At 40.1% G+C, this 13,334-nt stretch overlaps 1 protein-coding gene across 1 annotated transcript in view; it reads right to left on the reverse strand.

Annotated features, from left to right (window-relative positions):
• Positions 1-6,575: 6,575 nt before the first annotated feature.
• Positions 6,576-13,334, reverse strand: part of LOC137305678 (SUMO-conjugating enzyme UBC9) — a 39,680-nt gene continuing 32,921 nt past the window's right edge. The window contains exon 8 of the mRNA XM_067974581.1: positions 6,576-12,949. Within this exon, the coding sequence (XP_067830682.1) occupies positions 12,886-12,949 (64 nt within the window). The 3' untranslated portion in view covers positions 6,576-12,885. The remainder of the gene's footprint in view (positions 12,950-13,334) is intronic.

The raw sequence follows: 13,334 nt of genomic DNA on the forward strand, positions 1-13,334 counted from the left end.
GACTATTGGAGCAGTAATTACCACTAACGCTGTTAGTTCACAGAAAGGATAACGTTTGTTAAATGTAACATCTCCCTCCAGCACTATAGACAAAATCTAAAGGTGCAATTGCGAGAGGTGCACCGTTAATCCTCCGAGTATATTCCTTTTAGAGCAATAGACGGCTCCACAAACAAAACTGGGCAGGTCCTTACAGAGAGAGGTCGTCCATATTGCAGGGGGAACTCTGTCACACTGGCATCTTAAGTTATTGCATTGCTTTTAACATGTGTTCACATAAACCGTGCCATTAGTTTTCAGTGTTAAATTGTTTGTTGAGCATTTACCTTAAAGATGAGCTCAAAGCCATTATTGCATCAAGATGCTGTAGAGTGAATAAAGTGTTTTCCACAGCAGTACACTGAAGCGTTCTTAACACGGACAAACAACATAAGCCATTGGCGTCTTTGCCATTGTTGCCAGACAGGTCTTGGAGGTACACTTTAATCCAGCAACTTTTGTTGGAGGGTGGAAGGAGGAAAAAAAGGGAAAAGCCTAGGGGGAAACAGGGGGGTTTAAAGTTTTTGTTCAGTCTCCAGCTTTCCCTCACTTCAGACTTTTTCCACCAAGTGCATTTTCTTCCATTTGTAGAATTTGCTCCTGTCGGTCACATTCACACGAACACCAGCATCCCCGCACTCTGCAAGCTTCACTGATTCCCCGTCTCACAACAAACTGACTTAAGATTTTTGCCCTCTCTTTCAAATCTGTCCATGATCTCATACCGCCCAACCTCAGCAATGTCCTCCAGCCCCTTCCAACACCAGCTTGCTCCTCGTTTCCCACGCTACCATCAGTGGCCCTGCTTTCAAAGGCCATCTAAAAACCTCTCTTCCACCGTGCTTTCCCACCCTGCTCAGTGTCTACTCTTTCTGTCCACTGCTGTAGTGAAGTGTTCAGATATGGAGGGAACTTTAGAAATACAAGCTGTTATCATTAAAGATATGTTGAAGTAACAAGGTTTTATAGGAATATATTACCTTGTAGAGGGTAGGTATTCATACTAGAGCAGAGCCAGTGTTCAAAAGCATCACCTATTGAAAATTAAGACTGAATTGCTCGAACCCTTAAATAAAAATAGATAATGCTGGAAATGCGAATGTTTTGGATGTAACGCTTGATCACAGCTGAAGCCCATGTGACCTACCTTTTCTTTTTCAGATGCTGACCGGCCTCCTATTTATTTCCTATCATTTCAAAGTTTGCTGTTCCAGTTTAAGAAGCCCTCCCCTCCTGATGCCAGATTCTTTCTTCATGGAACTAGGTAGTGCAATACACAAGGGCACTTTCAATTATGAGCCCAGGCGATTGAATCAAGAGAGAGAGAACCAAAAGTGGGCAGAAGGAGACGACATAGGAAGAGAAAGAAAGAAAAAAGTTCCACTTCTCAGCAGTTAAAAACTCAAAGCACAGTGAGTTTGGGTTACTTTGTTACCCAATTACTTGGAGTTGGTTGTATAAAAGTGAGAATAGTTTTGCAACTGTTAACAGTGCTACAGGATTCTGTACGGTTTGAGGCCTAGTCACAGTTGACTGGTTAAGTGGATCCTGTACTATTTTAGCTTACCATTTTGAAGGGCAGGTTATAACGGTAACAGAAGCGGCATCACAAACACTCCAGCTGAACAAATTCACAATTCCAGCATGGTATGCAAAAAATCCATTCCATTACTTTGAACTTGGCATAATTTGAGTGTTTCCAGAAATCGGGACTTCAATATTTGGTGAAACAGCATGCCCGATTGCTAATTTATTCGGTCGTTTCCAAAAAGGTTAATGTTTGCAAAAGCACTGTATTGTAATTCAGAGTTTATTCAATATGTATCTGTTGCAGCACTGAACCTGGACTGAAGCCTGCAGTGTAAACTGAAGATATTCCAGTGAGGGTCCAGCTCCCAATATGTGACCATGTTCTCCAAACTGACCTGCAAAATAACTAGCTCAGTACACAAGTTGATGCAGTGACTAGCTGTTTTATCAACCCCATTTTATCTGGCGGGTTTGAAGCAAGCTGCAGACTTATTGTGAATTCTCATTTCACATACTCCTTACATCTGAAACCTTACTTCCTTGGCCTACATCCAGATCGAAGAATTCAGTACCTTCCATTTAAGTTTCTCCCCAAATTTCATACTCAAAATCACATTTCCTCCTAGTTTTGCTGAAGGTTAATCATCGGTTCCCTCAATTCACTGCATGCAATACTGGGACCTTTATAATATATCCCCAATACGCTCACTGATCAAAAATTGCAGGGCAACTTTTGCTATATTCCCATTGTTTTAAATGGAGAAACATCAACAAAAGTCACATGCACAGCCTTCTCTGCCTCCTAGTCACACAGAAGAGCTATATTGCCACCTACCAATATGAAAACATTCAAGAAGGATTATAAAATATTATAGATATTTAATTTCAAAGATTTGTTGTCTCCAAAAATTAAGTGAAAATCATGTACAAAGATTAATGTAGGCTTCATAGAATGTACAGAGAACACAGAGAGGGTATTCAGCCCAATTGGTCTATGCCGGTGGTTATTCTCCACACAAGTCTCCTCCCACCCCTCTTCATCTAACCCCATCGGACTAATCTTCTATTCCTTTCTCCCTTATTTATTTATCTAGATTCCCCTTAAATGGATCTATGCTATTCGCCTCAATTATTCCATATGGTAGCGAGTTCCACATTCTAACCATTCTCTGGGTAAACAAGTTTCTCCTGAATTCCTTATTGGATTTATTAGTGACTACCTTATACAGAGAAACTATTTTCTCTGTTGGAAGAGTCCACAAGGGGGCATAACCTTAAAATTAGAGCTAGGCCATTCAGGGGTGATGTCAGGAAGCACTTCTTCACACAAAGAGTAGTGGAAATCTGGAACTCTTTCCCACCCCCCCCACCCCCCAAAAAAAAACTGTTAAGGCTGGGGATCAGTTAAAAATGTCAAAACTGAGATTGATAGATTTTTGTTAGGCGAGGGTATTAAGGGCTACAGAACCAAGATGGAGATAACATACAGATCAGCCATTACCTAATTGAATGGCAGAACAGGCTTGAGGGGCTGAATGGCCTCCTCCTGTACCCATGTTACAAATTAGCACAGCTTTTTTTGGGCAGAGGATGACCAGACAGATCAAAAGGTCTTTTGTGCCTTTTTAAAAATAAACTAATTCTTCTCTCCATACATTTTTATCAATTTTCTCCTCTCCTGAAGGCATAGACTCCTGACTGGGCAGAGTTCCACAAGAACCATGGGGTACCTCATTATTCACGTGAGCCTTGGGGGCATCGTAACAGAAACCAGTTTGCCCTCAATCGACATCTCCACGTACCGCACAGGTCACCAGTTAGAAGCCAAAACCATGGCCAAAATTTGCACTCCATTACTCAGGCCACTGTAGTGCCCTATAGTACCAACCAGCTGACAGCACAGGCTGGACAACCCATTTAATCCAAGACCCTTTTTCATAAATAAGCCCCAGCTACCAGTCTCCTCTCACATCCTTCACTTTTTTCTGTCTGCACAAACACATTGTTTACAGATTGTCTTAATGACTTTCCCTAGTAATTTATTCCACAACTCAGCAACAATTTGCATTTATATAGTGCCTTTAAACATAGAAAAATGTCCAAAGAAATATTAGGAGGGGTGACCAAGAGCTTGGTCAAAGGTGTGTTTTAGGGAGGGTCTTAAAAGGAGAGGGAGGTGGCAAGAAGGTAAGTCTTAGGAGGGTATTCCACAGCTTAGGGTCCAGGCAACTGAAGGCACGACCCCCAATTGTAAGGCAAGGCATTAGGGATTCACGAGGCTTGAATCAGAGGAACGGCAAGTTCGGTGGGAGGCTGGAGGCAGTTACAAAGATAAGAGAGGCAAGGCCATGAAGGTTGATGGGAGAGTAGGAGCTGATGCAGGATGTGATATGAGCAGTTGAGTTTACGTAGGGTGAGGGGTGGGAGGCCATCCATTGGAATAGTTGATGTCGGGCAGAGCCTTTCCATCCAAAAGTATAATACTCTTATCACACTTTGGATGGAAAATTTTTCCCCGACTTCTCCTCTTGCTCTTAGCCTCAATCAGCTTGGGTAAGTGGACAGCACCCTCGTCTCAGTGTCAGAATCCTGGGCTTTATAAATAGATGTGGAGATGCCGGTGATGGACTGGGGTTGACAATTGTAAACAATTTTACAACACCAAGTTATAGTCCAACAATTTTATTTGAAAATCACAAGCTTTCGGAGGCTTCCTCCTTCCTCAGGTGAATGTCAAGAAATCCTCGAACCTTTCGCATTTATAAATCACAGAACAATACCTGGTGATTACAGATATTGTTCTGTGATTTATAAATGCGAAAGGTTCGAGGATTTCTTGACATTCACCTGAGGAAGGAGGAAGCCTCCGAAAGCTTGTGATTTTCAAATAAAATTGTTGGACTATAACTTGGTGTTGTAAAATTGTTTACAATTTATAAATAGAGGCATAGAGTACAAAAGCAAGGAAGTTGTGCTAAACCATAAATCACTGGTTAAGTCTCAGCTGGAGTATTGTGTCCAATTCTGTGTACCACACTTCAGGAAGGCCTTAGAGAGATTTACTAGAAGGGTACCAGGAATAGAGACTTCAGTTAAATGAAGACTCTGGAGAAGCTGGGATTGTTCTCCTTAAGAGCTAAGAAGGTCAAGGGGAGATTTGATAGGTGTTCAAAATCATGAAGGGTTTTGATGAGTAAATAATGAGAAACTGTTACCGCTGGCAGGAGGGTCAGTAACCGGCAGACACGGATTTAAGATAATTGGCAAAAGAACTAGGGGGAGATGCAGAGAATTTTTTTTTTTTTTTTTTATAAACATAGCGAGTTGTGATCTGGAATGCTCTACCCAAAAGGGTGGTTGAAGTAAATTCGATAGCAACTTTCAAAGGGAATTGGGTTATATACTTGAAAAGGAAAAATTTGCAGGGCTATGGGGAAACAGCAGTGCAGTGGGACTCATTGGAAAGCTTTCTCAAAGAGCCGGCACAGGCACGATGGGCCTAATGACCTCCTTCTCTACTGTATAATTTTATGAGAAGATTGTTCAGTGCAGTACTGAGGGAATGCTATATTGTCAGAGGTGCTGCCTTTTGAACGAGACAATAAGCTGAGCCACATTTAGGTTCCCATACCACTTTTTCAAAGAGCAGCGGGTTGTTCTGGTGCCCTGGCCAACATTCACCCCCTCAATCACCACAAAAACAGTCAGTCAGTCATTCCTCTTATCTGCTGTTTGCACGACCAAGCTGTGCTCAAAATGTCTGCCGCATATATCTACTTAAGTGCCCGCACTTCAAAAGTTATTAATTAGCTGTGAACAGCTGAGTTCATGAAAGGCACTATATAAATTCATGTTCTTTCTCCCGGCTTTCAAAAGACTCTTCCCACCACTGTGCTGTCACAACTACTCACCCTTTTCCTTTTCTCCATCCTGTTTAAGTGTCTACTTTTTGTTCACTACTCTGTAAAAGGATCATAGGAGGCTATTCAGCCCCTCAAGCCTGTCCCACCATTCAATTAGATTATGGCTGATGTGTCCCTCAACTCCATTTACCCACCTGTGATCCATATCCCTTGATACCATTGCCTATTAAAAAAAAAATCTATCAATCTCAGTCTTGAAAATTTCAACTGACCCAACATTTACAGCCTTTGAGGGGAAGAGAATTGTTGCAGATTTCCACTATCCTTTGTGTGAAAAAGTATTTCCTGATTTTACTCCTGAATGGCCTAGCTCTAATTTTAAAATATATGTCCCCCTTGTTCTGGATTCCCCCACCAGAGGAAATAGCTTCTCTACCTTATCGAATCCTTTTGTCATTTTAAACACCTCAATTAGGTCACCCCACAACCTTCTAAACTCAAGGGAATATAACTCAAGTTGATGCTACCTGTCCTCATAATTCAACCCTTTAAGTCCCACTATTTTTAGAAAATATTCCGATTTGTCTTTCTTGGATCCAAGGCAATCAGATACGGCTCTAAATGAGAGACACTACTGAAATGTAAGCAGTTATTGTTAAAGGCAGTGTCTTTCATCAGTGAACAATTAGCCTGGATCAATTTTACCAATTTCTCTCGTGGTCCTGAAGACTTTAATTATGTGACATTAAATAAAGGAAACCAGACCAAACTTCCATAACCTTTACTCAGAACATGAAATCCTCATAACTGGAATAAACTGCATTGCTCATCTCTGTACCTGCAGTAATGACCTTCCTGTGATTAGAAGGCAAAAGGCTTGGCATTAAAAGAGAACAGAAACCCAACATTAAGGCATCCTCACTTTTCTTAATGGTTATAAGTCAAGGAGAATTCTAACATTGCTAAACTGCTTAAAAGTGTTAATAAGGTAGAACCATCACTACACCATCACTGTTGGAATGCATATAGATCTTGCCATAAGACCGTTAAGTAAACCTGTCACCAGAGTAGCATTACATGTTAGACAAAAAAACGTAAATGTTGATTTGTCTGAGCGATTTACAAAAGACAAGGAAACCATGCTTACTTTTCTCTTTTTAATTTCTTTTTCTAAACACAAATACATTAACAAACAGCATACAAACAGAGGTATCAGTGATTGAAATGGTGCGTGTGCTGCAATGGTACATGGTGTTCAGAGGCCGCTTGAGCCTCAACAATGGAATGATTTCTTCACGTTTAAACTTTCCATTCATTAGAAATTTATTTTAAACAAGCGCATTTTCTCGCTGTCCGAGCTGCTTTTCTCAATATTACAATTTCACTTTTCGGGCAAGCAAGAGATAAGAGAGCAAACATGGCCTTTGGAAAGGTGTGCTTGGGAAGGCAGCAGATTCCATGTCAATAATGTCTCACATGCCACCATATTGTATTATTATAGAATGATGCACATTTCACACAATCAGGCTTCGAAATGAACAAGGGCCTGGATAAACAAGTAACCTAGCAATGGACCAGTTAACAGTGGGTTTGTGTCCAATTCTGATGGAAGTTGTTTAAACAGCGAAACAGTATATACATCAGATTAAGCTCGTGTGCTGAAGCAATAACCTTCTGCCTGCTTTTCCAGACTCCAAAAACACCAGTGTATACTAAAGCAAAGTTACAATCTTTTAGCTCGTATAACATTGGAGGTCCAGTGAGGAAATGCTGTGGGCCACCAACTTGTCAACTAGTCCTGTAGCATTAATATTGAGCCCTGGCACAAGTCAACAGTCCTCCAACTGCACTTCATTCAGTGTGTTATAAAAAGGACAAGAAAAACAAAGCTTGAGTCAAACTTTTAAAAGAACTTCAATTGTCCAAATAGGTGCTCTGCCAAGTGTGCTCCATCAGTACTTTGTCCAGTTGAAATAAATACTACTGTACATGAGCAAGATATACAAGTAACTCCAGCTCTTATACTCAAATATTGCATAACTGTGGCAAATCAAAGCTGGTAAGTAGTGAACTGGTTCTCAATCACCCCAAGTTTGGATGATTACATGGTCAGATGTTAGAAACAAACCAGTCATGCAGCTTTGAATGCAGATGAATACAAGTTGGGGGGGGGGGGGGGGGGGGGAGAAGAGAAAGCAAAGCACCCAAACCTAAACCTACATTTCTACCAAAATCTAAAAGCAATTACAAAGTTCAGACAATTGCATAAATCTACAAAACATTTAATACATGTTGGGAACTCCCTTCATATTTAACCCATAGAATTTTTTCAATTTTTTTTTAAAAAAAGGTTGGTGCTTGGTGCAAAGCTCAAACACTATTTTGAAAAGTATGATATAGATAGCTCAAAAACTTCATCACAATTCAGTGAAAAGGTAACGATTTCCAATCTGAGGGATGCAAAAAAAAACCAATGAAAGTAATGAAGGTCAGGGAATGCAAGGGCACTTAACTCTTTGAATTAAAATGTTACTTTGGCTTCACTCAAAATCATATCGACTTGAGCATAGTAAAAATTTTAACCACAGGTTTAAGAGATTGATTCAGTCATGCAATAACCACAGTTTCAAGGTCTTCCAGCTTTACAACATGGTGAGCAAGGTGACACACTTAAGACACAGAAACACTACGTAGTCCCAACCGCACGAGGCCATGCAATAGGCAACCATTACAACCATCAATATTTTTTTTTTGTTTTTTTTTGTTTCTTTTCCCAGGGGGCAGGGTTGGGGGACATTAAAATTAGCATGTATTCTAAAGACATGCCAATCTCATACTCAAAATCCAATGGACTATGAAAAAAAGATATAAAAGTATTGTACAAGTTTACAGCACCACCCTGGAATACTGGTTTACGTTTTTTTAAATTTTATTTTTGTTGCTTTATCCATCAAAAAATATAAACAAAGAAATGGATGTACCAGTATTCCAAGGGTGTTTTCTTTATTTTTTTATTATTACTTTAGCAAGTGCCTGTTCTGGGTCAATTGGAATGGATGCACAATTAAGGAGGTTCACTGTGAATTATATTTTATCCATACAGGGAGAGAGAAAGTGAGTCCTTGGTGATCAGCCCTCATTCCCAAAATTTTTTTTTACATTTTGCCATAATTTTCAACTACTGTATTACTTCAGATAAGCTATTTAGACAAGAATTTTGAATTGAAAAAGATATTCCATAAATATATTAAAAAAGCATAAATTCCCTTTTCTTCTATGGAATCAGCGTTTTCAAATTTTACGACAAAGTCTCACTTCTCAATGCTGTACATGTGAATGCACCACTGTGCCAAACAATTATACATCTGGCCAGGAACACACTGGGAGAGAACATCCTTAACTCATGATTCCACAGGTTCACGAGGCAACCAACTGTTCGAAACCAGACTGCGGAGAGAGGTTTGTTGCTAGTTGATATCTAAGGAGACAGCAGAACCTTCTTGGTGAGCGTTACAGTTTACATACATTACTACTTCATGCTCGGCACTGTACACATACAATGAAGATACATAAACGTTTACACGAAGGGTATAACACCGGTGACTGACAGAATTTCTTCCGAGTGTGAAATGCCCATTAGGCACGACCAAGTCAAAAATCTATCTTCGTGAATGAAAAGAAGTGACATTTCTCCTATGGGCACCTGTTTCCCACCAAGTCTCAAGGACACCGTAGGAATTCAGCCACGCTGCTGCTCTGTTGTGGTCCAATTCACATTTGTAATAACTCAAATGTGAAAGGCAATACTTATGAAGAATTTCAACAAGATGTCACACAAGACAGATTTTGTGTTTTATCACCATTTATATAGTCCCATTTCTTTCTTTCACATGACTAAAATGGCAGTACCAACAAAATCAGCAACCAATGCCTTCCATGGAATGTATATAAAGGATAAACGAGGAACTGTGGGATATGATTTAGGAGCAGATAACTTAAAAGCAACCGTCATAGCCAAGAATGGGATTTAGATTATATCCTATGGCTCAGTGTATTCTATTTATACCACATTGGGGAATTAAAACAATAAAAAAATATAAATTTCAGAGGCCCACAATATTAATATGTAGATTGGGGACTTGTTCCAACGTCACCAAAAACCTTCTCCCATATAGTGCTATCTGCTCAGAGCGAGGAGTGTAACAGGCTTATTTCACCCAAAGACTAGACCAATTCACCCATGCTGGGCACAGACAGCCTGGTCACATTTTTAAAAATTGTGAAACACGAGGCATTGAAACAAAAACTAAATCACTGGGCGTGGAGCATGGCGATAAGAGCCTAGAGCATGTCTGGACCCAATTCAGATTACAAAAAAGATACAGCAGTAAGGGAACTGCAAGGGTGGGTTGAGAGAGAGAGTTGTAGTTCAATTTATGATGCGGATCAATAATGCAACTAATATATTGCAGCTTTTGGAAACAAATGTATTGCAAAAGGTGGGGAGGAAGAAGTGAGATATAATTCTGTACATTTTCAACTAGATATGTGTAATAAACTGATGTAAAAAAAAAAGAAATTTGAAGAGATTTTTTGTTTTTGTCATTTAATAAAAGTGTTGAGATGTTTTAAGGAATATATACTAAGATACGAACTTAATCCAAGTGCTAACCAGCATGAAGTGTTAGATGTAGAAAAGGTAATGTTTTCACTAGGATTTCAGCAAAGAACACTGATGGATGTTTCCTTATATTGTATACAAATCCTTTTCAAAACTGGAGACACTATTTTTCCAGAGGAGCAGGCTGTGCAGCAGAGCTCAACTAAGGGCGGGCAATAAATGCCAGCCTTGCCCATGTATGCCCACACTCCGAGAATTAATTTTTAAAAATTGACTTGTAGAAAATGTGACCGAACTGAGCAGATCAAGCAGCCTCAAATTTAAATGAAGCAAGCCAAAGAGAGCTATTCTATTAATAATTGGCCATTAGGTGTGATCCCAGTGCAGGTAGCAATCTGAGTGCGCGGGGAGGGCTCTACAGCATGTTGCACATCAAACCCAGAAGTCAGACAGCACAAAGCTAGGTGGAAATCAGGGGCCATTTAAAGTGCATTGGGCATCCACTACCTTAACAGATCAGGTCGCCTGTACTTTAAATACCTGATGACAATACCAAAGGTACACTTTGAAAACAATAACTTTGCAGAGAACAAGCACCTCACGTGGGTCAGCAAGTAGGTGTGTTTTTGGTACTGGCGGAACAATCTTTTCAGAAGTAAACAGTAGCATTGTACTACTTGCCACGTGGTTTCTAGTACAGGTGGTCAAGCTTTTAGCAGTTGAATCATAAGCATCCTTCATCTATAATATTACTGACAGGAGCTGTATCCACGGATACTAAAACAGTCTCACATATTGGGCTCCAGATCCATTATACACCATGCCACCGATGTAAAGGTTGCAATTCCAAAATGTGACGTTGTTAACTACTTAATAAATGTACATCCCAACATGCAAATCAAATTGGATTTCTGAAGCCTCAGTAGTAAAAATGGCCACAAAAGTTTATTACCATACTGCTGTCTGCCCTGATTGAATCTCATGAATTACAGGCATTTCCATAATTATATCAAACTGTCCAGCAGGTTTTAGACTCAAGCCTGAAAGACACCAAACGGTACAAGCTCTCTAACTGTTTAGAAAATAAACTAAATTCAGAACAGTTTAACAAGAGATCCTATTGGTAATGTGACCCAATACCAGCAACAGGTTGAGATTTTACATTGCTCCTGAAAGTAAGACGACCATTAAAGAACATGCTTCACTGTGTATTCTTTCTTCTAGTTTCCCCCAAAAAGTAGCCACTTTTTCCCCTTTGTTCTGATAACGCAACTGGCCTCCAGAAAAGCAGCATAACACTGCACAACTAAACCAAAATAAGACCTACAATCAGTTCTGAAAGGAAAGCAAATGGAAGAGGACCAGTCACCACCCAATGCCCTTAACATGTAAAACCCAAACCTCATTCACGCCCAAAACAGGTGAAAGGGATCAAGAGATTAGCCGTACCCAATTAAACTGTAACCATATATAAAAAACACCTTCTGCACTATTCCCAGGGGCACGACTGCTTAAAACAATTACTGCCAAATTCTCTCCTCACCGAAAACACTAATTGCAAAATACAGGAAAATGCAGGTTCAGGAGTAGAATCCCTCCTCGCAAGTGAAATACAACAGTCTAAATTCCAATCTTAAACATGCATTTTCTTTTTATGGTTAGGCATTTTTAAACCAGCTTTACATTTTATTTAAAACGTCTTTTGCAAAACCAGCAAACGTGCACAAAGATGTCACAACATATCTTCATTCCACTTAAAAGATCACTTCCAGATTTTAAAAATTGTGGCACCTGTAAAGGTTTACTTAACTTTCCAGGGAGAAAATAATGAGTGTAACTTTACTCCAAACTACAATGCACAGGGAGGAAGTCTAGAGCAAAAAAAAGTGAGAGCAGGTGACAAGAGTACACACATGCCGGGAGTTGCAGTCAGACAAGTCACATGTACCATGCCACCGCATTTAAAAAGGAGTTACCAAATAAAAAAAAAGTTAAAAGCAAACATGCCACACTGCGGGCCGAGAGCATCCACTCTGCTAACTAGGCTCACCCAGCCAGCTTGTCTGAATGAGAACTAAGAACAAATTGCTCAGGAAGAGCTGCAGGTTCTTTCAACTAAGACAGCAACCTGTGACACCGCAGAGATGCTTTATACAGGGCAACATCCCACGTGCATTTTATACAAGTACAGGGGAAGGGGGCAGAATGGGTGGACAGAAAGACATTTTTATTAAAGGTTTCTTTTTTAAAATACACCGTTTGTTACAGGACTTCCAAGTCTCTTTTAAAGGGCGACTTTGGATTGAAGAAAACCTTGACGTTAAGAGCAAAATGCAGATCACTGTATTTAAATGGGTTTGTAACTGTTCTCACTTTCTTCTTGTAAAATCTTCCTCCCGATGAATGGACCTGGAGGCTTGACAACTGTGCCAGGATGCTTAGAGATAGGCCTGAAAACCACTCATAGTGGACGTAAGCTGGCTAGCAAGATGGAAAAAAAAAAATCCAACCGCATTTTGCTAGTCAGCCAGCATTAAATAGGAGCCCCGATTCTGGCTACACTGATGTCCAATCGACCCACCGAACACTAGGGGTTTTTTTTGATTGAAAAAACCATTTTACTACAGCCACCACAGAAACACAGCAAGTTTCGTGCCGAGATGATTTGCCTCATTTTTTTTTGTTGTGAACTAGAACTGTCCGAGTAATGATGCAAATTTATTTTCCCCAAAGACAGCCAATTGCTTGTAACAGGAACTTGCTAAATGTGAAAAGCGTGCCTTCTTTTCTCAGCCGACAGTCAGAAATCCACATCCTTTTGTTGCTTTGTTTTTATGTTGGAGCGAATTTCTTGGCCTGTGCTCGCACTCGTTTTTCATACTCTACTCTGTTCTGGCTGTGAATGAGAAACATATATCAAGGAGTTACATATTTGATGAGAACAGAAATCTTTTGAATACTTTTTCATCTCAAGCGCAATTAGTTTATCTTATAATCCCGAATCCATTAGGTGACACAAACTGCTCAGAGCCACTCCATTTTTTTTCCCCCCCGAGGACACTACAATAAAGAAGTTTCTTCCATTAGCTCCGGCCCCATAATCACTGCCAAGAAGGCAAGCAGCTTGCTTCCAGGTGTCCAACAACAAGGAAATGCAGTTCTTAGAAAACTCAAGAGCAGCATCAGGATGAATTTTGCCACTTCCCCACTCCAGCTATCCTAATAATCTCTGTGGGTAAGAATGCATCATAGACCTATCCCACAGGACCGAAACTGCTCAA

This window comes from Heptranchias perlo, chromosome 40, assembly GCF_035084215.1.
Source record: "Heptranchias perlo isolate sHepPer1 chromosome 40, sHepPer1.hap1, whole genome shotgun sequence".
NCBI lineage: Eukaryota > Metazoa > Chordata > Chondrichthyes > Hexanchiformes > Hexanchidae > Heptranchias > Heptranchias perlo.